Source organism: Cynocephalus volans, chromosome 7 (genome assembly GCF_027409185.1).
Source record: "Cynocephalus volans isolate mCynVol1 chromosome 7, mCynVol1.pri, whole genome shotgun sequence".
Classification (NCBI taxonomy): domain Eukaryota; kingdom Metazoa; phylum Chordata; class Mammalia; order Dermoptera; family Cynocephalidae; genus Cynocephalus; species Cynocephalus volans.
In genome coordinates this window covers 81,428,673-81,453,785 of record NC_084466.1, presented here as the reverse complement: position 1 = coordinate 81,453,785, position 25,113 = coordinate 81,428,673, and the positions used below count along the sequence as shown (strand labels likewise).

The 25,113-nt window shown below is 37.5% G+C and overlaps 1 protein-coding gene across 2 annotated transcripts in view; it reads right to left on the bottom strand.

The window, feature by feature from the left end:
• FLT1 (fms related receptor tyrosine kinase 1) overlaps window positions 1-25,113 on the bottom strand; it is a 163,837-nt gene that overhangs the window by 123,058 nt on the left and 15,666 nt on the right. For both annotated transcript variants that reach the window (XM_063103564.1, XM_063103565.1), the window contains exons 2-3: window positions 15,374-15,470; window positions 14,779-15,002 (exon numbers count right to left, since the gene is read on the bottom strand). In XM_063103564.1, the coding sequence (XP_062959634.1) occupies window positions 14,779-15,002; window positions 15,374-15,470 (321 nt within the window). The remainder of the gene's footprint in view (window positions 1-14,778; window positions 15,003-15,373; window positions 15,471-25,113) is intronic.

Here is a 25,113-nt window from a genome sequence, read left to right as displayed (position 1 = left end):
GTATTTCCTAGTGAGTTGTCCTGAGTATTCAAATGAATATCATAAAAACCTCAGCTATAATTTATAAAAATATAATGGCTGTCACCACTATTAGTAGACCAGTATCCAGATTCAAAACTGATTTTAAAAATCTCACTGAGGCTGACCTAGGAATATCAGTTGCCAGCTTCTGCCATCCAGACAGATACTTATACCTTATAAGTATTTCTATTACAGCAAGGTAAACAGAGAAGGGGCACTGTGTTTCAGACTCAAGATGCCATCCTAAAATAAAAAATTTTTAAATGTATTATTTGTGTGATACAAAATAAGAAGAGCCTCTTCCTAAGAAAGTTTTTCTCTCCTATCTGCCTGTCTTCAGAAGAAAGAAGTGGTTTTGCCTTGTCCTTTGAAACCTCATTGCCTTGCTCGCACAGCAGACTGAACAGCAGGAAAAGAGAAAAGGAGAAGAGTTAGAACAGGGTTGATGGTTCAGCCTCTCTCCTTCCTCCTGCATTGTCTATAAATTTGCTCCTTGGAATGTGGGTGTCTAGCAACAGGGGATCAGGATAAGCAATCATCTTAACCCAGCAGAATCTGGGCACATGGTACACAGTCCGCAAATGTTTATGGAGAAGATACCAGATGGAGCAAGAAAAAAAGGTGAAATTGGGACGTATTATGTACCCAGCACAGTCCCTGGACTTAGGGTCATTATGGTCTAGCTGCACGGACATCTCACACACAGGAACATTCATGCTGATTAGAGAACAAAGTAAGTACTAAATTCTGTCTTGAAGGGGAGTGGGGACATCATTTTTTAAAATTTGCAGCTAAGATCTAAATAAGTTAGTAGAAGATCTCCATAAGAGTAGAATGCCAGATAGATGGTAAGCATGATTGACCATAAGATCAAGAAGGCCTCAGGCTTTCTGTGCTTCCTGCATATGCAAATAAAGCTGGCCAGCTGATTTCTGTGTTGTCATCACCAGATGACTGACCTTGGTTACATCATGGTCAGTTGAGGTATCTCAAAAGAAAAGGAAAGAAGAAAAGGAGGAAAGAAGGAAGGAGGGAGGGAGGAAGGGAGACAGAGAAGGAAGGAGGAGGAAGGAAGGGAGGGAGGGAGAGGAGGAAGAAAAATAAAACAAATGAAGGAGAAAGGACAGGAATGAACAAGGAGCTCTAGTAGATTACTAGAACTCTTTTACTGCCAAGATTTTTGGCTACGTCCCAAGTTCTATTATTCCTCAGCTCTGCCTATGAATCATAAAATTATAAAATTGTCAAGGGACTTTTAAGATACCCTAATACTGCCTCTCATGTTATAGATGAGGAAACTGAGGCCTAGAGAGAAGAGACCTTTCCCACACAAGGAAATTGCTGAGCAAAATAATATTAATTGCTGAGCAAAAACTGAATTCAGGTTTCCTGATCCTAGACCAATCTCTCGCCACTACAACAAAAATCTGGCCCTTGCACTCCTGAATGACTCAAGTGACAGTTTCACCTTCAAATATCCACATCCAGTGGGAGAAATGATGGCCCAGAGATAGGGGTAATGGAATTCAGCAATATGAAACAGCAGACTGATAAGTAAGTCTCACTATTTGAACCAAGGTGAGCATTGGACCCTCTGCTTAGCTCTCTGTGCTATGAACTCTTTGGGATACTCTGTGATGACCACCTCAGAACCAACAGCCAAACCAGAGCAAGCTGTGTTTTATGGAGACTCAGGAGGAAATTCCTTAAGTGCAGGGGGTGCTTATTCAAACTCCTCTCCAGCTCCCCTAGAGAGACCCTCAATGCATTCCATCTGGAGAGTATTCCCTTCATAGTCATGTGTAGGGGGAGTCAAGAGCCAGGGGCTGCAATGATGACCTGTGCCAACTGGGGACTCTTTGGGGCTCAACTTCCGTATCTAGAACATGGGACAGGCACCTTCCTATTACCAAACTCATGACTTGTTATGCATTCATTTAAAATGTTCACACTAGGTGTAGCACACCGACATTCCTCTGGGGGCCAGAAAAGCAAGGCAAGTGAACAGAGGAACTAGATGTGAGACAGTAGGAGTGGCGGTAGTTGAAAATGTGGGAGTCATGTCTGAAAGGGGCAGCCTCTGCTTGCTGCAGCCAATTGTTGATAGTGTGGCTAAGATAAGTAGGAAATCAGATTTTTATATGAACTCTTCCAATTATTAAGTATTGGCAGCGAAATGCACTGTGCCTGCCAATCAGAACATGTGTGCCAGCTGAATCTGGCCTGCACACTTCAGTTTGGAACCCTGAACTGCACCCCTGCTACACTCCCCCCTCCCATTTTACACAGCACACAAAGGTCTGGGGTGGAAGCCCAGTCAAGGACATATTGGGAAGACCAGGGGCTACAAAGTCAACCAAACCTGGGTCCAAAGCTTGATCTGATAATTTGTGAAGGGTACACAATGAACATGGTATTGAAGTTCTCCAACTTATCTGTAAAGTGAGACTGGTAATAGAATTTATCTCATTGGCTTGTTGTGAGGATGAAATGAGATGATATATGTAAGAAGCCTGAGCCAAGTATTAATAAATGATAGTGACATACACCAGGAGCTTAATGAATCTCAACAGTGGAAAGGTCCTAAGGCATCATCTCATCCAGCCCCACCAAGTGAGCACCTGTCCTGCGCTTGAATATCTAGACACATAGGAAACTCACCATCTTCCAAGATAGTTCATTCTACTTTTAGATAGCTTTAGATATTACAAAGTGTTTCCCTATGTCAAGCCTGTCTGCCTGTCTTGACTTTTTTCATCCTTAGATAGTTTTTCTGCCATCCAGAATTATAAAAAGGAAGCATAATCTCTTTTTCACATAAGAAAACTTTGAAGGAGATTATCACACTCATGTCTCCTATTTTCCCACCCAGTTCTCTACTTTGTGAGGTTAAACATTTCAGCTTCCTCAATTGTTCCTTGCCAATGAAAATAATAAAATCATCAAATTATTTAATGCTCATAACCCTATGAGGCAGGTACCCATTTTACAGATGATAAAAATGAAATTTAGAGGGATTAAATAATTTGCTTGAAATTTCTGTTTTCAGTGCCCCTCTAGAAGGGTAAACTAAACAGTAAGACTGGCAGACTTTTATTCTGGACACTGTATTTATTAATGCAGCCCCAAATTGGATTCATTCTCTTGGAGAATGTGCATGGAGTTAAGCCTGAAGTCTTTCTTATGTGTACTGTCTCAGCCATGACTTCCCACATACAATATTAGGGTAGATGGTGGGTTTTGCAAACCAAACACAGGTCTTTACATATATTCCTCTCAAATCTCATTTTGCTAATCCCAGTTCACTATTCTAGTCTGTTGGAAATTTTTTAGATCATGATTCAGTCACATAACGTGAGTTTTGGCCAATTTGACTCATGTGCTCAGTATGCCCTCAATTTTCTCTTCAAAGTCAAGGAAGCCAGCTAAGACTAACATAAATTTAAAATCCCATGTTTCTTTAATTTATCCAACACTTATTGAGCACCTTCTATGTACCAGACCCTGTGCTGGGTCCTGGGGCTATCATGGTAAGCAAGATAGATTCAGTCCTGATCTTCACAGAGCTTATGAGAGGTGAGTCCTACATAAAAAGAGGTCAATAGAAGCACCACCCCTATTTGGGGGAAGGCTTGTAGGCTTCCCAGAAGGGGTGATGTTTAACTTGAGACCTGAAAAATGAGTAAGAATAAACTGGTACAGAAGAGCTAGGGGGAGGAGTGGGAAAGGGTGAGGAGTGTCCCAGGCAGAGAATCCCTAGTCTATACCTCTTTTACTGCTCTTTTCCAATAGTGTCCTGCTATGTGGTTAACTGAAACCTATTTTATTTGAACTACCAAACTGTAGGCCCCTTGAGAGTTGAGGGTATCATCTTTATACTTCCTGCCATGCCTGATGCAGTGCCTCTCACACAGAAATTACTACTGATTAGTTCTCCTAAGTGGTAGGCTACATATATTATCTCATTTAGTCTCTTAACAACCCCAGGAAATAATACTGTTTTCATTTTACAGAAGAGGAAACCAAGGCTCAAAGGATAATTATAACAATAGTAGTAGTAATAATAAACACTTTTATGGTGAATACAAACACCAAACATTGTTATAAATGTTTTAAATATATGAACTCCTGACTATGAGAGGTGATTTAGGGCAAGAACTTTGTTGCCTTCTCTGCCATGTACTAGTTATATGACCTTGGGTGAGTTACTTAAACTTTCTGTAAAATGGAGATGAATGATAATGTTTCCCACTAAGATCAGGAACAAGCAAGGATGTCACCTCTCACTACTTCTTTCCAACATCATACTGAAAAAACTAGCCAATGCAATAAGACAAGAAAAGGAAATAAAAGGTACACAGATTGGAAAGGAAAAAAAAAACTGACTTTGTTCTCAGATGACATGATTATCTATAGAAAATCCAAAGGAATCAATAAAAAAACCTCCTGGAATTAAGTGATTATAGTAAGATTGCAGGATACAAAATTAATATACTAAAGTCAATCACTATCCTATACACCAGCAATCAACAAGTAGAATTTGAAATTAAAAATACAATACTATTTGCATTAGCACCCCCAAAAATCAAACACTCAGGTACAAATCTAACAAAATAGGTACAAAAATCTATTTATATGAGGAAAACTACAAAACTATGATGAACAAAACCAAAGAACTAAATAAATGGAAGGATATCCCAAGTTAATGGATAGGAAGACTCAGTATTGTCAAAATATCAGTTCCTCACAACTTGATCTATAGACTCAATGCACTCTCAGTCAAAATACCAGAAGTTATTTTGTGGATATTGACAAAATGATTCTAAAGTTTACATGGAGAAGCAAAAGACCCAGAATAGCCAACACATTATTGAAGAAGAACATAGTTGAAGGGCTGACACTACCCAACTTTGAGACTTACTATAAAACTACAGTAATTAGGGCTGTGGTACTGGCAAAAGAACAGACAAATAGATCAGTGGAACAGAATAGAGAGCCCAGTAAAAGACCCACATACATACAGTCAACTGATTTTTAACAAAAGAGCAAGCAATACACTGGAGCAAAGATAGTCTTTTCAACAAATATGCTGTAACACATTGCTGTAACAGCTGGACATCCATGTCCAAAAAAAAAAAATGAATCTAGATACAGACCTAACACTCTTCACAAAAATTAACTCAAAATGGGTAATAGACCTAAATGTAAAATACAAAATTATAAAACTCCTAGAATATAACCTAGGAGAGAACCTAGATAATCTTTGGCATGGCAATGATTTTTTAGATACAATACCAAAGGTACAATCCACAAAAGAAAGAATTGATAAGCTGGACTTCATTAAAATTAAAAACTTCTGTTCTGCAAATGACAAGAAGAAGAGACCAAGAAGACAAGCCAAAGACTGGGAAAAAATATTTGCAAAAGACACAGATGACAAAGACTGTTATCCAAACTATAACAAAGAACTCTTAGTTCAATGATAAGAAAACAAACAACCCTATCCCTGTACTGGCCCACAAAAAAAAAATTAAAAAAAGAGGAAAGAAAAGGAAAAAAAAACAACTATCCTATTAAAAAATGGGCCAAAAGCCCATTGTTGAGATATTAAGACATCTCACCGAAGAAGACATACAGATGATAAATAAGCATATGAAAAGATGCCCCACATCATATGTCATCGGAGAAATGCAAAATAAAACAATGATACCACTATACACCTATCAGAAAACACAGAAAACTGACAACACCAAATGCTGTTGAGGACGTGGAGCAATAGAAGCTGTCACTCACTGCTGGTGGGAATGCTAATTGTTCCAGCCACTTTGGAAGACGTTTAGCAGTTTCTTATAAAACTAAATATACTCTTATCATACAATCCAACAGTCATGCTCTTGGTATTTACCCAAAGGAGTTAAAAACTCGAGTCCACACAAAAACCTGCACATGGATGTTTACAGCAGCTTTATTCATAAGTGTCAAAACCCAGAAGCAACTGATATGCCTTTCAGTAGGTGAATGTGTAAACAAACTGTGGTATACCCATACCACAGGATACTATTCTGCACTTAAAAGAAATGAATTATTAAGCTATGAAAAGACATGGAGGAATCTTAAATGCATATTAGTAAATGAAAGAAGCCAACCTGAAAAGGCCACATACTATATGATTCCAACCATATGAATTCTAGAGAAGGCAAAACTATGGAGACAGTAAAACAAGAAAAGATCAGTGGTTGCCAGGGGTTAAGATTGGGGGGAAGCGATGAGTAGGCAAAGCACAGAGGACTTTCAGGGCAGTGAAAATACTGTGTAGGATTCTGTAAAGATAGATACATGTCATTACCCATTTGTCCATACCCATAGAATGTACAACACCAAGAATGAACCCTAATGTAAACTATGGACTTTGGGTGATTATAATGTCTTAATGTAGGTTCATCAATTGAAACAAATCTACCACTCTGGTGGAATGTTGATAATGGGGTAAGGCTATGCATGTGGGGGAAAGGGGGCATATGGGAAATCTCTGTACTTTCCTCTCAATATTGCTGTGAGCCTGAAACTTCTCTGAGAAAAAATAGTCTTTAAAATATATTAATACACACACACACACATATACAACATTTAAATAAGTGATAGCACTACTTCATAGAGTTGTTGTGAGGATGAAATCTGTTAACATACACAAAGTGCTTAGGATGGTGCCCAGTAGAGAATAAGACCTACCTAAATGTTAACCTTTATTCTTAATAAGCAATTTGTCCAAAGTCAAAGACCTAGCAAGTATCAGAACAGGGATTTGAAACCAGTCTGAAGTCCAGATCATGTTGTTTTAACTATAGCTTATTAACTGATATTTGATAAACGGAGGGAGGGAGGGAGGGGCGTTTACTGCTTTAGTAAGCCACCAATTTTGAATAGTATAACCAGGTAGCCAAGGTAACTGCCAAAGTCACTCAGCAAAAATGCATCAAATGACAAAAGAACAAATGTTCTAAACAATTAAAGGAAAAGTAGAGTATCAGAACTCCAAAGACCATAAAGATCAAAACAGATTACCTCCTCATCTCCAGGCAGAGCAGGCATTTCATTATCATTGTTAACATTATAAAATGTCAGAAACTTAAAGCCTTTTCAGCTTAAGGGGATTTCTTCTGAAAAAGTCCCTTACTCATTTTTCTTAAAAGATTACTTGAAGGAGATTTTTAAAAAATTCTTAAAACCATAAAGTTTTGATCCACTATTTTTTTGTAGGGGTGGAAATGAGAGGATATGGTCAATTTTGTTGCCTTTGGACCTCACTGCCATCTTGAGATTTCATAATTCCACCCCAGTCATCAACTTTTCAAAGTCTTAGATTGTGTCCAAGTGGCTTGCTCAAGACTATGTCCATTCTGATTATTTTTGAGTATTTATGTAGTTCTACTAAATGTGGCTCTAGAGAGCTGGCATGCCAAAATTTTCTGGTATGGATCCTAGGGAGCACCAGGAATTGTTCTGTCTCTGAGGGAACAGCCTGAACATTTGACAGGTACCATCAAGTACTAAGGATGAAATTCCTGGGAACATAACTAGGTGAACATAAGGTCTGGGGCAGGGGCCAAGGAAAGAAGATGTGATGTTCCTGACTGCCAACAAATCCACTAACATGAGTGGTAGCAGTCCCAATCACATGTAAGTGTTTCCTACAGTCAAGGTCCCTTGGTGTTTAATGACAAAAATGTTTCTGGAAGGGAAATGTGAAATGGCAGGGCTTAAATATATCAAGAATGTCTTCCATCAAATTTTCATATAGCTGGAAAGGAAAATTGTTAAGACTTAAGTTACTCTTCTCTAAACTCTTGCCATGTGGTCCTAATCAGCTGCCCCCCAGTGATGGATAGACTGGATAATCTCCTTCATGCTTCAGCCCTAGAGGGAGTACATAGCCAGGATATAGAGGGATCTGTTTCTCAAGGAAAAATTCCAAACAACAATGTCATTATTGTGTATTTTCAGCCCTAGAAATATTTGTTTCTCCTCCTTCACAACTTCGTCAAAATGAAAAAAAAAAAAAATACAGCAAAACCTGATTTTTTTATTAGATTTTTGATAAAGCTATACACAGGCCAGAAAATTCCTAGAAATTTGGTGCAGAAGATCATTTGAAGGAGAATTCTGCAAATGCAAATCAGCCTCAGATTGCTGCCATTTTAGGAAACACACCTGGGTTTCCAGATGTGCAGCCCAGAGGCTGAGAGTCCAAACTTTGTTCACCCCAGCATGTTCATCTGTCTCCTGAGCAGATACACCAGGAAAGGATATGACAAGAAGAACATGATTCATCACCCATCCTGTCTGCAGTTGCTGCTTTCTTGTGATGCAAAAGCTCAAGTGACTCTACGGTAGGAATCACAGGCAGTCCCTGAGACCAGAACTTTGGAAACCAATTCTTACTGGAAGATATGTGCTAGAAGAAACATGAGTTTCAGAAAATAAGTGGAAGGAGCCATGCATTAGGGATAGAGGTACAATGAATAAGGAGGGCTAGAAAGAAGCTCTTTGGATAGGCAGGGGAAGAGGAAGATGAGTGCATGTTGAAACTGAAATTTAAAACCAGAGAAGACTCAAGATATTAACCAAGCAATAATAGATAATGTCATAGATTTCCTAAGAAATTCAGACCTAAAGAAAGAATTCAGCCAACTAATGTGGATAAGAGGATTTTGTTTTGTTTTGTTTTTGTTTTTCCGGCTGGTTTCTTAATTGTTTTCTTCATACAAAATTAAAATGTAAGCTGTTTTAGCCTCTTTTCCCTTAGAGGAAAATTTTGATGAACAGAAACAATTTTTTCTCTTTAAAGTTTCTCTCACAAAATTGTGACAATGATTCCACTGAAATATTTAAGAAGCTTTGACAATCTGTTCAGCCATGCGATGTTCTCTGCATATCACGGTTCTGACCTGCACTGAAAGCATCAACACCTCCTTTCAGTTGAGGATGAAGGCCTCACATCCTTTGTGCACTCCCACCCTACGAGTGTCATTCTGATCACCACAATGGGGAAACGTGAAAGCTGCAAGGCTCTGTGAGTAAACCTGTAGACTGCTATTCTTCTTATTGATGTCCCTGCTTGTTATATTGGCCATGTTTGTTGGACTTGCCATACCAGCATGGCAAATTGGGCAAACACCAACTGCTCAACCATCATCTAGCCGAGCGGTGTTGACAGAGCATTCTTGTGTGTGTGCCAAATTGTGTCAGATCTGGGAAGGAATCTAAAGGAAGGCAGTGTTGGGACAGAACATCATGCTTCATAGAACACTGATGGGGTCCTCATTAAGGACAATTAAAGGAGTCATCTTTGCTCTTTAGAGAGACTCACTTTTGAACAGTAGTTATTCCTTTAAAAATTAAACCTGTGCTTTTAAAAATACTTATAAATCTATTGTGAGTCATGGTCCTAGAAAGAATTGGGAAACACCAAAATTATAGGGTTTCATAACAATGCTCTTTGTACCTCCCACAGAGCAAACAACTGGGCCTTGCATGTAGCAGGTATGTAATCAACACCTGCAGACCAACTCCTTTTGCTGATGAAAACTCCTGGGTGAAATCTACTTGTGGGAAAACCCATTTCAGGAGTGAGATGAGTGCATTGTGCAGAACTATACAACAGCAGTGCACCCACATCAACTAAAGGAGAGGGGTTATTTCCACTACCAAGTTCTCTCCAGGCCTCTGTTTCAGTAGTGGTGTGCAAAAAACACAATGGTGCTTACAGTTAGCACTGTTTTCCTAAATAAAAAGTAGATACTGTCTACCCTGATAACTTTTAAACTTATTATACCAAGTTTCACAATAAGAGATAAATTTTACATCAGACCCATGAAACACACACACACACACACACACACACACACGTATTATATATATATATATATGGGTATAATATGTGTGCATGTTATAAAACAGAAACAAATAATACTTACCCTTACTATTTGCAATATACTTGGATTTTTTTAATTGCTGGATTTAAAAAAAAATTTTAATTGCACCCCACCTAATTTGATTCCACAGCCCAATAATGGGCTGGGATGCACATTTTTAAAAACACTGTCCGTGTTGTGTGAGCTGGAATGCAGCAGTGAAACAGTATGCATGTAGAAAGCATCAGAACAAGGCTCTGTCCCCAATAGGTGACGACACAAAGCTCTTTAGGATCAAGGTTTATTTCTCTAAGGTCTGTCACTCAGAAAAACAGTCTGAAAACAGCTTAACCTATCATTCCTCAAAAGAAATAGAAAGAAATTGAATTTGAGATTTAAGATTTAAAAATGCTTAATAACTATATAATCTATATTCTTAAGGATGAAAACAACAACCACTAGTTCATAGTTTGAAGTCAAGAGCTGAAACTCCAGTGTAGGGGAAACAGCTGTAAACTAGAGATCCAACCTGGATCCCCATTTTGACTTTCTTGTCAGCAGGTCACTGAGGTTGTTTTCTCATATTTAAAGTGGAAGAAGTACCAAGTCAGTTTCTCTCAGAGATAACTATGTAAAAACTCTTAAGAAAATCTGAAGTGCTATACAAATAACTGCATTGAATTCCTCTCAGAATTTCTATGCTGTAAGGATTTTTATTTGCTCAAAGTCTCAAGGGTATATGCAGAGGATGATGACAATAATGTCTTTGCATCAATGTAGTTTAGTGGGACAAAGCTCCACCCGGCTATGGGACCTGGAGCAAGTTGCCTAATTACCCCTTCCAGAATTCTGAGTGTCACTTTGGCTCCTCCCTTTCTGCTCACCAAAGCCAACTGAATCCCTCGAATCCATCAACTCTCTTCTTCCCCACCACTATTTCAGTGAACTTGGACAGCTATCTCTTCTGCTTTGATGCACACGGCAGCCCCCATCTGATCTCCCTGCCTCAGTCTTGCCCCTTCCCACCTCCTCCTGTCACTGAGATTCAGAAGGGAAAATCTGACCACCTTATTCTGCTGCTAACACTTTTCCGTCCCTCCCCACAGAGCCTTGATGCGAAGTGGATCCCTCACTTGTAAAATGAAGAGAATAACACGTCACCGCATTATTATATGAAGGTTAAATGGCATAATGCAAACCAAATCATTTGTTTAAGTGAAAAGAAACATACAGATGTAACAGGTTATTACATCAGTGGAAAATTGAATTTCCAGACAATTCAGTAATTAAGTAAAGTAGTTAAATATATTACTTGAGTAATTAAATTGACTTAATACATTATGTCAGAGGTTTGGCAGATGTATTCAAGCTGTAATGATGAAGTGGTGATAATGATTTTTCTGTACATTACATGTAAGATGTTAAATCCCCCCCAAAAAAGAAATCAGTGCTCAACTGGGAAGAGTGCCTGTTACAATCAATAATGTTTAAATAATAGTTTGTTCATAATTCGCGTACTGGATTTGGTATGTAGACAAAGCTATATACTCCTGATTGTTTTCTTAAAACCTTATCAAACTACAAATCTGCCTTTTCAAAAGATGTGTCTAAACAGGGTTTCTCATCTTTATAGAACACTAAAATGAAATGCCAACACAACTGCAGATGTTTATCGGGGCAGAAATCCTCCAAACAGATAACGTGTTCTAAAGTAAATATTCAACAATAATAAGTAAGTGACAGCCAGTTACTATCTAGTGAATAATCACAGCTGTGTATTAGGGGATGATGGGAATTATATTAATCCCAGAGACAATCCTCTGAATCATCAGAGACAAGTTTGGTGTCCCTGAACTAAAATAAGCCTGTAGTAGAAGTGTTCAATAAAAATGGAAACAAAACAAAATTTTCTTAGAAAGAGAATTAACAAAATAATGAAAACAGAAATATATAAAATGTTAGGCTATTTGGAAAAGTTATAATTATTTAATGGGTTATATCACAGCTAACTTGGACTTTATTTAATAAGGAGTGATTATAAGACCAGTATCACTCTCCCAGAAAACAGACAACAGAATAGGTGTTATTGTTCATAGTAGTACAGTTAGAGGCACATAGCAGTGTGCCTAAATAAATATTTGCTGCTCAAGTTAATTAGCAAACAAATAAGATTCAGGGAGGCTCTTCTATTGCTACCATTATTGATTCAAACAACTTTTAGTGTTAGTGCTCTTTAAAAATAATCAGTACCATTACAAATCTTAATAATTTTTTCAGTGAGCTTAGATAATATTCATAGCATATATATGTGTGTGTGTTATTCCATTATAATAACCCATGAAACACAATGCATTTCACAGTCCTTCCTCATCCAAGAACAATCTTTGAAATAGACAATTTCCTAATGTCCAACAAATTGCATAGGAGTTTTGAGATATTGGAACTTGTAACTTTATGCTAATGTTTGTGGATAGGAGAGCAGTTATGATAAATATATGACACAATGGCCACTACTCTCCCCAATTTCATAACAGAATCACTTTCCCACCAAGCCTGGAATTTATCCTCAACGTTAATTTTAACATACTATTCCACATAGTACCTGTTAATAAATTCATTTATTCACTCAACAAATATTGAATTCTTACTATGTGCCAGGCACTATACTGGGGAGGCATCCTGCAGATAAAAGTAACCAAGACAGACATGGACCTTGCCCTCATGAGGCTGAAGTTAACAATTGACTTGACACCCACATAATGGTTATTTGCCAGATCTGCTCTGTTGTATAGGTAAAATGGAAATAATTCTAAATAGCTGAGTTTCTCTTCTGTCATGAAAGGGGATTCAAATGGATGGGCTCTGCTCTCCTTACCTGCTGGCTGCATGAACCCATGATGCCTATTGGATAGTGCAGGAGTTAAATGTTAACATAGCTGAATATTGTTCTTTACTAAACAAGAGATGGTCTTTTATTCATTTATGAGTTTGATTTGCAAGTCAGACTCCAATAAACCCATAGGAGAGAATTTTATGAGAGTTTTAGTGCGAATGATTTTCTTCCACTCCCCCAGAGAGATAGAGGAATCTCTATGACCCACTGCAAAGTGCCTTCTTTTCTCCACAAGTGCCGGAAAGAACATAATATGCCATGTAGAACTAAGAAAAGAGAACAGATAGCTGAGTATATGTCTTTTTCTACCACTCTCAAGCATCATTGTGTCTTCTTTTCCCTGAGCTGCACAATATCTCTCTGAAAGGCTCTGTTCTTAATTCTTCCCCTTCTCCACCCTGCCTCCTTTCCTGCCTGCCATCCTTTCTACCCTCCTATGGAAGTGGGCTGACTTGCCCAAGCGAAGTTCCCCAGCCTGCATCCTACTCTTATGTTTAAGTGAGCTGATTATGTCCTATGATGGCAAACTATGTAGTCCCCTACAGTTATCTACCCCATGGAAAATGCAAAGTGTTAGAACATGTCAGAAAATGATTCAGTCAAAATTGGGCTGGTAGTAGCTAAAAAGAGATTACTGTCAATAACATGCAACTATTCCACTGTCTCCTAAGACTACACTGAATCTGGACAATTACATATTATGCTCAGGTAAAACACTGTCTAGTTGTCTTATTTCAAAAATTAAAAAAGAATCTCACCAAAACATTAATTCTATTGTACTGCCTCAAATGGAGAAACCCCCTTTAACTCACCAAGAGGTGGACTCACAATATATACTTAGCTATTGAAGCTGATGATTAGTTGTTCTGTTTTTTGTTTGTTTGTTTGTTTGTTTTAAAGATGACCGGTAAGGGGATCTTAACCCTTGACTTGGTGTTGTCAGCACCACGGTCTCCCAAGTGAGCTAACCAGCCATCCCTATATAGGGATCCGAACCTGTGGCCCTGGTGCCATCAGCACCACACTCTCCCGAGTGAGCCATGGGCCGGCCCTCTGTTTTGTTTTTAAGTTGATTTTGTGCCTGAGGTACCTACTAATGTCGCTCTATGTTCTCTAGAGCCTGGTTTTTTGTTTTTGTTTTTGTTTTAATCCCCCTCTCAACAAGTTTTGGAATTTGGCTGAAACTAAACAAGGAAGAACAAAATGACAGGCCAATTTTCTTATTCTTCCTCAGGGACTCATTTCTATTGTCAATTTATACTCTTTAAGGATTTTGCATTTCTTCCCTTTGAATATTTCTTCATTTGTTCATTCTCTAAGGAAGGAAAAACAGTACCATAAAAATCATAACCCAAAATGACTCATTTTTACCTTTTGTCCTTTCCACTATACAATGGTATGTACCAGCTCTTATATACTTATAATACTTGCTTAATGAACATGAAATAATACATTATCAACTGGAACGAATTTTGTAACACTCAAAAGACAAAGCAACATTACATACACTAATCGAGTAGAAAAAAACATTAATTTACAATCCCAACATATAAGAGATTGAAGGTGTGGTAAAGGACAAAAATCTTATATTCTGTTTTGGACTTCTCAATAATTAAGAAATAGAACTAAAATTCTGTCATTCACCTATTCATCCTGTTATGTGCCAGACACTGTTCTAGGTGCTGCTGATACAGTGGTGAACTAAATAGAGAAAAGTCTCTCCTTTCATGGAGCATGCAAGTGACTGACTGGGCCTTGAGAATTCTGGTGGAAACTGATACTCAAGAAATACATTAAGAAATGCATTCCATGAGTTTCTACAACTAGGATGGAATCTCTTTCCTGGCCTATTTCTTTCATATTCACTAGGAAAGCCACCTTTCCAATTGATCAGGGTAGATTTATGACCCACTGCAAAGCAATAGAAAACAATGCAGAAAATGCAGGTCTTACCATTAATAAATATATAGATTGTGGATTCTGCTTCCTTCTTTGAAGTAGGTATAGGTAGATATTTGCAGCTGTAGAGGCCGGTGTGGTTTGCCTGAGCCATGTTCAAGGTCAAAGTACTGCAGAATTGTTTGCCGTTCCTTCCACAGGCAGATTTAGTTATATTCAGCCTTTTGCTTTCCTTACTCACCGTTTCAGGCAAAGACCATGAATGGGCTGCTTCCCCCCTGCAATCACCGATAAGAAAACAAAACACAATTAAGCTGGAGCCAGGGCTCAACATCAGTTACTAAGCATTCATTTTATTAGGAAGCACTGTTTTGAGGTCATCTCTTAAGTATAGTCATCTCCCTCTTTATAGAAAAGCAACACATTCAGAATAAAGATGCAAAATGTTCTGAGCGCCCCTTCCCTGTTTCCCCGAGTGAGTAATGCTCTCTCTTCCATGTAATCACCTGTGTGAAGCTGGATACATGTGGTTTGTGCTTTGCAGTTAACAGTAGACCACTGAGACCCCTCTACCTTTCTACTCTGCCAGGGAATGATTTTGCCTTGGGAAAGGCAACTAGATTATTTCCGAACCAACACAGTCACTTACCTGCATTTAAGAGACAGTGTCTGGCCTGCTTGCATGATGTGCTGGGTGCCTTTTAAATTCAGTTCGGGAACTCTTAATTCTGAACCTGAACTAGATCCTGGAAAACAAATGTTTAAAATGTATTATTTACAAATTGCCTTCTCATCTTTTTTTAAAAGTTATCTTTCCATAAATGTGAGTTATCATCTTTAATTTACTTACATATGCAAAAGGATACATCTAATACAAATTTCTCTCAATTCACTAATTTTTTCTAGTCCAAGCCTTATCACAAATATATATATGTATATCTGTCCTTTCATACCAAATGACCTAAATAATATCCAAAAACCCATTTACTTAGAATGCATGTTAATAGAGTCATATATGGTTCAAAATGCAACCATATTAAGCACATATAACAACTTATTAAAAATTCTCAATATTAAATGTCGGTGCCATCCAAAGTATATTTATAATACTGAACTTCTGCCAGTGTGAGTCTTCTAGTCATACGGGCCTGTCTGATCTTTTTTCTGAATAAAAAGTATACAAATTTTCCTGGGTTCTAGACATAGCGATCATGAGTTGAGCAATGACAGTCTGAGCCAATCATTTCCCTTTCTAAACAAGTTTCCTCATTTGGAAAACTAATTTTAGAATTAAAATCAGTCTTAGAAACCATATGGTTTGTCTTACATAATCTATGAGTCCCCTCTGTAATGGTACAGTAAAAAGGGAACTATTCACTCTTTCATGACATTTGGCAAGTGTATCTCTCAGAGGATTGTTGTGAGACAATGAAATAAGGTATGTGAAAATGCTTTAAAATGTATACATCTCTGTGTAATGCAATAATGATATCCATCCTAGCAGCTAGCTGCGTGACATTGGACAAGTCACCTCTCTCTCCAGAGCTCAGTTCTCTTATCTACAAAACAAGAGGTTGGATAGATGGCGCTGGATCTCTGACCTTCCATTTTGAACCATCCCCGTCGCACGGTTCTTTGGGCCATAGGATGCTATAGATTCAAGCCTCCCTTGAAGCTCTCCTTGACCAATGAGAATAGTAACCATAGGATCTCTCTCTCCTCCTCCTTCCCTTCATCCCTCCCCTCTCTGCTCCTTCCCCTTCTTCGTCTCCCTCCTCCTCCTCTTCCTGCTGAGGCAAGCTGCAATGCCTGGTAAAAGCAGGAGATAGGGGGCCAAGGATTAGCACTCCTTAGGCCAGATAAGGGAAGGGAGGAAAGATATTCTTTGGAGTAAAGTTAAGTATTTGGCACCAATCTTAGCGAATATCGTTACTTAAAAAAAATATTTTAAGGTTAAGGGTTTATACAGTGGAAGTCAAGGTAGAACTTGAAGTGAATGGTCCTCTAGGGTTTAATGTTAAGTGACAAATCTGTGAGATGAGATACACATATCAGATCCCAGGTTATACCCAGCAGTGCTCTCTAGTGTTTCTCTCGGGTTCTAATATCTCAAAGAAAACTGGGCTTAGTTAAAAGATCATCATTCGAAGCTTAGTTTTTCCACTTACTAAGCGCATGGCCTTAGCATTACATAATCTGCTTCTCCATAGCATCCTGAGTAAAACTAGAAAACCCACAATCTCCCTCACAGGCAGGGTGTGTGGATTCAGTGCTGTGTCATGTAAGTGGTTGGCTTGCTGCCTGGAACATGGCAGATACCCACTGTCACTACCGACATCTAGTCGCCTTTCTCCTCTCTGCCGCCCATCCCCACCCCTGCTTCTGTCAGAAAATATTTTGCTAGGTATGTAACTAAAAGATATTAATGTTATTTATATGCTTTTCTGGTGTTGCTGATGATATAAATTAATATTTCAAAAGTAATTTTATAGGCAATAGGACTTGGTATCAAATTACTACTGGATAAAATGGCTCAATATTAGCTAATTTAAATTAAAATCACTATTTTATATGGATTCAGTTGGTCTATAAAATAAACCTCATAGAAAAAGTCAACCCATTTGGATACCTAGGGACACATTTTGTACTTTACTCATCTGCATGAGTTTCCTGAGGTAATATGAAGCTCAAAGTGGTCCATGGGAACACAGAGTTTCCTAAAACCACAGCCAGCAATTGATAACACCTACTCTGAAAAATTTCCAGGCCAGAATAGTTTCTACCCTTCTTTATGGCATGGAACTCTGGGGATTTGATTGAGCAATTGTTCATGTGCTGGAAAAGATCCAGCAAAGCTTCCTGTGGAAAATTCTGGCATTACCTGTAGTTATCTCTGTGGTCTGTGTGGAGGTGAAGAGCTTTCCCATCCAGGAGAGGCAATGAGGAAGAAGACTCCCTTTGCATGATATGAGGTGAATCCCACTGCCCGATATTTTAGTTTCTAAATTGAATGAATCTTTCTTTATCAGCAACCCAGTACACCAGTACTCCTGACCCTCGTCAGAGAGGACCTCCGACCTCAGAGAACCACCTGAAGCCCAGCTGATAGAAGTGCTGCACACAGAAGATCTCTTACAGAATTTGCCCTCTGCACATTCCTCTCTGCACTCCCATGCTGTCCCCCCACAAAAAGAAGACAGCATAGCTGAGTAGTTATACGACCCTGAAACAAATAGGGTTACTGGAAAGTTAAGGGAAAAAAATGCCAGGAAAAATATGATGCTCTATAATTTGTCTCCACTAACATCAATAAATTTTGCACTTGGAATGAGGAAACTAGATAAAAGTAGTTAATTAAAACAAAGGAAAAGAAAACTATAAGGAAATCACATCTCCAAGTGACTGGTGACTGAGTACATCACTCTCCTTCAGTTGTTAGGAAGTTAGACTCTCATACAGATTAATGGAGATGTGAAGACTACAATTGAACAGGAAGACTAATAAGGAAAAAGCAAAATGAAATATTTATTTCTCAGATGCTTTGAAATCACATTATTAGGCCTTAAAACATTTCTTTGAGGCAGTTTAATGTTCATACCTAAGTAACGCAGATTCAACTACCATTTTTGAGCACCTACTATATGTCAGATACTTTTCCCATCTCAATACCGATATATATGAAGATATAAATATGTACATATCCATAAACATGTACATCTTCACACCATGGGAAACTCAGTTAGCTCTTCTCAGCAGCTCAGAGTCATGCCACCCAATTATATGATAAATCCACAGGATACTTCATCTTCAAGGGTGGGGTGTTATAATTTAACAATGCCTGCTTCCCCCATTGTGAAGCTAGTTGGGTTTTTTGTGTTTTTGTTTTGGCAGCTGGCCGGAATGGGGATCTGAACACTTGATCTTGGTGTTAGCAACACCACACTCTAACCAACTTAGCAACCAGCCAGCCCCTCCATTGCAAAGCTAGGACAGGGATCAAAATGTTTGACTGTTTGCCATGGTGGACTAGAAATCTGATTTAAAGGATTGATTTTGTCCCCTCAGTGAATGATTTTGTCCCTTCTGCAAACTACTGTTTTGTTCAAAGCCAATTATAATATCATAAAGGGCATACAGATCTCCTTATATCAGAAAAATTATTATTTAAATAAAACAAAACAAAAAACTCAATGCAGACCATGAAAATGGGCTTCATCACATGCTGCTTTGCTCAAAAAAACTATTTAAAGTCAAGCAGTAAGGTCTAATAGCATTAAAAAACCAACATGAGAATGTGGACTTATTTGAAAACTGACTCTTTCTGTTGATCTGAATATTTTCTTTGTTGTTTTTTCTGTTCTGTATTATCTAGCAGGTAGAATAAAATTTTATGACTGTTTGACAAAAATCTCTTCTCTTCTTTCCCACATGCCAAACCTAGGGAGGAAACCTGGTACACAGACTGTTCTAAAATGCTACCCGCAATTTCCCACCTTAATTACATTAGGCAAAATGGAATGCTTTCTCTGACTTCGATGGGAAGGGTGAGTAAATTTCCAAGTAAAATATGGCTTTATTTTGCAACAAAATCCAAAGCCCAAATGGTCGAGGCTCTTTCTTCAAAAGTTCTTCAAAGCTACCATGATGGATACTAAAAGAGCAATCTCCCATTAGAGGTCATTATGAACCAGGCAGCCTTGCTGTCACTGTTAAGGCTCAAAGAAGATTCTTATGTAAAGTGTGACTAAATGTATCTTTATAAAACTTCTATTTTTATTGATCTAAATAAAAAGTGTTCTTGCTAGTCAAATACAACTTTAAGACAAGTTTGCTATGCTATGCCCCTATTGTATTGAAATCAAAGCGTTATTCTCTGTAAGGAGCTTTATTCAAATATAAATAATAAAATATCTATGTTTTTCCATTTTTGATTAAGACATTCATCTCCCCAGCTCTGCTACTAACTAGTTCTGTTATGGCAATGAGCAAGCCACTTTAAGCCTCAGATTTTTCATCTGTCAACAAAGGAGGTTAGACTTCCAATTTTTTAAATCCCTTCCAACCTAAAAATTCTATGATTCAGAGATCACAGTAATTGATAACAATGTACAAGTTAGAAATCTCATTTTAGAGGACTGGCCTGTTCGCTCAGTTGACTAGAGTGTTGCTAACACCAAGGTCAAGAGTTTGGATCCCTGTACCAGCCAGTTCCAAAAAGAAAAAAAAAAAAAAAATCACATTTCAAAGATATTTATGGCTAATAAAAAGGTAAATAGCCCACTTTTTAAAATTGGCAAAGGATCTGAATAGACATTTTCCCAGAGAAGATATACAAATGACCAATAAGCACATGAAAAGATGAAGGACATCATTAGTCATCAGGAAAATGCAAATCAAAAACACGAGATACCACTTCATGACTACTAGAATAGCTTCAATAAAAAAGAGAGAAATAAGTGTTTGTGAGGATATACAAAGATTGGAACCTGTACATTACTGGTAGCATGTTAAATTGATGTAGCTACTTTGGAAAACAATGTAGCAGTTCCTCAGATGGTTAAACACAGAGTTAATCATAGATTAAACATAGGACTTAGCAACTACATTCCTAGATATCAACCCAAGAGAACTGAAAACATAAGTCCACATAAAAAATGGTACACAAATGTCCACAGCAGTATTGCATTTAATAGCCAAAAAAGTGGAAACAACCAAATGTCCATCAACTGACTAATGGAAAAACAAAATGTGTTATATCCATACAATGGAATATTATCTGGCAATAAAAGGAATGAAGTACTGGTACATGCTACAACGTAGACAAACTTTGGAAACTTGCTGGTGCACACAGAGAGAAGGCCATGTGAGGACACAGTGAGAAAGTGGCCATCAGTGAGCCACAGGGAGAGGCCTCTGGAGAAACCAAACCTTCCAGTACCTTGATCTCAAACTTTCAACTTCCAAAACTATGAGAAAGTAAATTTCGCTTGTTTAAAAAACAAAAACATTATGCTAAGCAAAAGAAGCCAGTCACAAAAGGCCACATATTGTATGATTCTGTTCATATGCAATGTCCAGAAAAGGCAAATCCACAAAGACAGAAAGTAAAGATTAGTGTTTGCCAGGGGGTGGGGGGAGGGGGAATGGAGAATGACTGATAATGGCCAAGGGGTTTCTTTTTCAGGTGATGAAAATGTTCTAAAATTAGTGTGCAATAGTTGCACAACTCTTCGTATACTAAAAAAATCACTGAATACTTTAATATTTATAAATATTAAATATTTATATTTATATTATTTAATATTAATGTTTATAAATATTAAATATTTATAAATAAAATACTTTAATATTCTGGTCTCGTACAGTCATATTTTGGGGTGTCCTGGGTTCCTATAGTATGTGAATTTTATCTCATTAAAATTGTAATTTAAAAAACTCTTACAATTTATAACCAAAGTAGTCACAGTTTCATTAAAGGCCCAGAATATCGTGCGATTTTGAAATTTGTTGCCACATATGTTCTCATCAGTGCTAGGTTTTACTATAGTTGTTTTTCCAGCTTAAAGCTTTAGAAGGCTGATTTTAGAAATAATTTTCCTTCACATTCAGTAACATCACTATGTAGTAGAAATTTTACAAACATATTGCAAAAAACTTACTGTTCCCTCATTACAATCTTTTAAATTTAATTTAGTGTTAATTTAAAATCAATTCTAATTGCATATTTTGAATTTAAACTATTTAAATTGGAATTTTAACAAACTGAGTCATATTGAAAACTATGTTGCTAGGACTCTGAAGAAATCTGGTATTTCCTTTTATATTAAAATTATTGATTTCTAATTTATTTGTTTTTAGCCCAAAGCTTTTTGTATTAGATTTTATTTCAAATGAGATGCATCTGTCTTTGATTTTGCATACTATGTTTTCAGTTGTACATAATCCTGCATGATAAACGGCCTCTATCTACGTAGAAATCCCTAAGTATTGTGTTTCCAAAATTTGAATTTAAGATCATGAGCCTTTTACAAAGGTTGTGGAAGGTTAATTAAACATAATTCATAATAAAAGAAAAGATTCTTTCCTTAAGATGTAGCTTATTAAAAGCTTAAGTCTCACAGACTGCATCTCATAGAATCTTTTTGGTTGGTGGCAAGGGTGGGAGAATGCAATTGCAAATTTCCAGAAGCTTCCAAAATTTTTGTTTGAGATGTTAATTCCTACAGGGCTCTAGTAACTTAGTAAAAACTTAAATCCTGGTCCTAATCTCTGTATTGTGCCTCTGTTCAAGTACTTATCAGATAATATGAAGTGGACATTATATCTGAATACACTGGTTAGAATTACACTGCTAGCTAAGCTGATAGGTACCACCCGTTGATGAAGAGCACTATAATGTGCATTTTTTTCTCTCACTTGCAAGATGATGGAGAACAGCTGGAGGGTACATGCTCCATCTACCAGCAGACTAAATAGAAGCCATGGGAATTTGTATGGCAGCAGCTTAACTTCAATCCCACAATTAGCCGTGATCGTAATTAAAAAAATTTTTTTCTTCCAAAACAACTGGACTTAAGTCAAAGAAGAACCTAAAGAAATGAAAGGATGTGAACATAAATATATACACACATACATACCTGCCTACACATATGCATATGCTTTTCTCTCTAAAATCTTCAAGTTTGTGGCTGGCCTGTTTGCTCTGTTGGTTAGAGCGTGGTGTTGTAACACTGAGGTCAAGGGTTCAGGTCCCTATAACGGCCAGCCACCAAAAACAAACAAACAAACAAAACCCTTGAAGTTGGTTTTAATCCTGGTGGGGAGGTTGCTGTACAAATGGGAGAGGTTTTTGGTATGTTTTAATTGCATTCTCCATTCAGTTTAGGCATAGGGAAAGCTCCTTCTAGGCTGGGATTTAGAAATTGACTTGTATAGGGCAATAGCATGAAGCTGTGATTCACTGCTGACTAATCCCTTATGTAGATAAGATTATCTGTGACTTTTAGATGGGCAACATCTAAAATATAGATTTTACAAATTTTACAAATTCAACATTACAAATATAGAATATTTTAGATTAGGGTAATTAATTGTGTTATTGATCTTCGGGGTCCACAAAAGAACTGAATGTTTAGGTAGCTGCTATCCAGCAACAATATATTTAATTTGTAGAAAGTTTCTAATTCCAGGGACCTGCTATTTTCCTTTAAATCGTTAAGTATATTAAATTCACTATTTTCCTGCACAGAAAGAATTCACTGGTTTCTTGCTTTAGAGTTTTTTAATTCATTAGATTCAAAAGTCTCTAATCTCAATGCCTTAATAGAAATTCAAAATAGTCATTTATATAGTGTTTATGTCTTGAATCCAAGTATTAAAAAATAAGTAAAGAAATTATTTAAATATTTAATGGCACTTTTCCACAAGTTTGTTCATTTCAATAAATCTGCTCTGATTTGTTTGTTTTAAAGCTGTCTTAAAACTCATATTTTAATTGTCTGTCAATAAAACCCATAAATAAGTTCTGCAGCTTATGGCACAAAGGACATCATACTATTAGCCACTGAAGTGGCGAATGCCTAAAATAATCAGAGCTCGGACAGTCTTCATTCTATCCATACATGGTTCACTGACTTTACTCATTTTTCCTTAAACTTCATAAAAGTTATTTAAAAGAAAAAAACTGCATGGTTTGAAATGTTTACCAGGAGAAAAGTCCTCTAATAAGACCAACATTCCTACTGTCAGTGTTTAGGAGGGGAGCATGTCTTCAGTGTGCCTCTCAGCTTTTTACTTTACACTGGCTTCTCGGAGGGTCACGGTTTAACAGGGTACATTCATTGATCATTAGGCCTGTCACCAGGCTACCATCAGGAGCCTACCCTTCCAATGACCTATAGCCATGCGCAACTCCTTTTCATGTGACATCAGAGTTAATTAAGGTTGGTCAGGGAGAAGTCTCCTGCTGACCAAGAGTTACCTTTTCCCAAAAAATGTTCTATTCCCACACGGCTGTTCTTTTATAAATGAGTTCAGAAACCACCTCCAAAGAGCTGTCTAACAGCTTGTCATTTCAGTTTACCATACAATGTCATGGAAGTTATCTGAGCTGCCTGGAGCAAAGGTCAAGATCTGGGTGACCAGGCACGAGACATAGCTCATAAAGTACTTGGTAGAGAAGTCTGGTTATGCAAAGGGTGATGAACAGAACAGATGCTCTTTACGCCCTCAAAATGCAGAGAGGAAGGTTTTCTCTGTTAGGACTTGGACACATCTCCATTTTCTCTATCAATAGCAGGAAATTCAGAAACTCTTTTCATCTGAAGCATGTTCCCCATAGGCTGGGCCTAAGTTCTTGTCCAATGTCACTGTTCAGAGGACTGTGGGGAAACTGGGCCCTGATGTCATGTCTTATAGAATGGATCATAATCACCAGAAGGGTTATGCTATTGTTCAAGCCGAAATTTACAAGTTATTTAAAGTCAGATTATGAACACCTGAAAAAGTCAAAATAACTGATTGCTCAGCAGAGGTGCAATTTCAATAAACACACACTTGATATATGCAAGATTAAATATACAACAGTTAGCTTAATGGGGCAAGTGGTTTTTTATGCAGTTATTAATCTTTTATCAATTTGTGCATCCTCTTTAGCATTCATAGTGCCATATAACAATACAGTATCAAAACCATGACAGAATGCTTATAGCTGAAAGAGCATTTGGATAGAGTTAAATTATTATGAGTAATAATAAGATTAATAATATGTTTGAACTGCCATAACATTAGCCTTCTAACCTCTAAATTATTTAGGATTACAAGTTTCAATTCTGTCAAAACATCCTCCATATCCTCTTTAAGTAAACAATTATCAGTCTGGAAGCATAGCATGGTATGTATGCGACCCACAATTTAAAATAAAAAGTTTTCTCTAGTCTACGTAGCATTAGGATTACAGTTTGGTCTGTGACCAAATATTTTACTAAATGCTTTGCTTCCATTACTGGTCACTGTCAAAGTTCCAGTCATCTATGGAGACAATGACAACAGGTCTCTGAATTTCATGAGCACGTGGAGCCTTGTGAGTTCCCTTAGAAGGAAAGCATCCCACAGAAGATCTGGGAAATATTTTATCAATTCAGTTTAGGAGCTTGCCATGTAATGGTTAAAGCATAGGAGTGGGAATTGAACCTTTTAGTGGATTCAGCTGCTGCTTATAACCTGTTATGTGATATAGATAATCTTTAGATTCATGCACAGTTCTTTCCTGGAAAAAAACAAACTGAATATGTCATGGAGCTGTTATGTTGTGATGCTATTAAGTAACCATAATAATGTATCTTGTTAGGGCCAGCCCGAGGCTCACATGGGAGAGTGTGGTGCTGATAA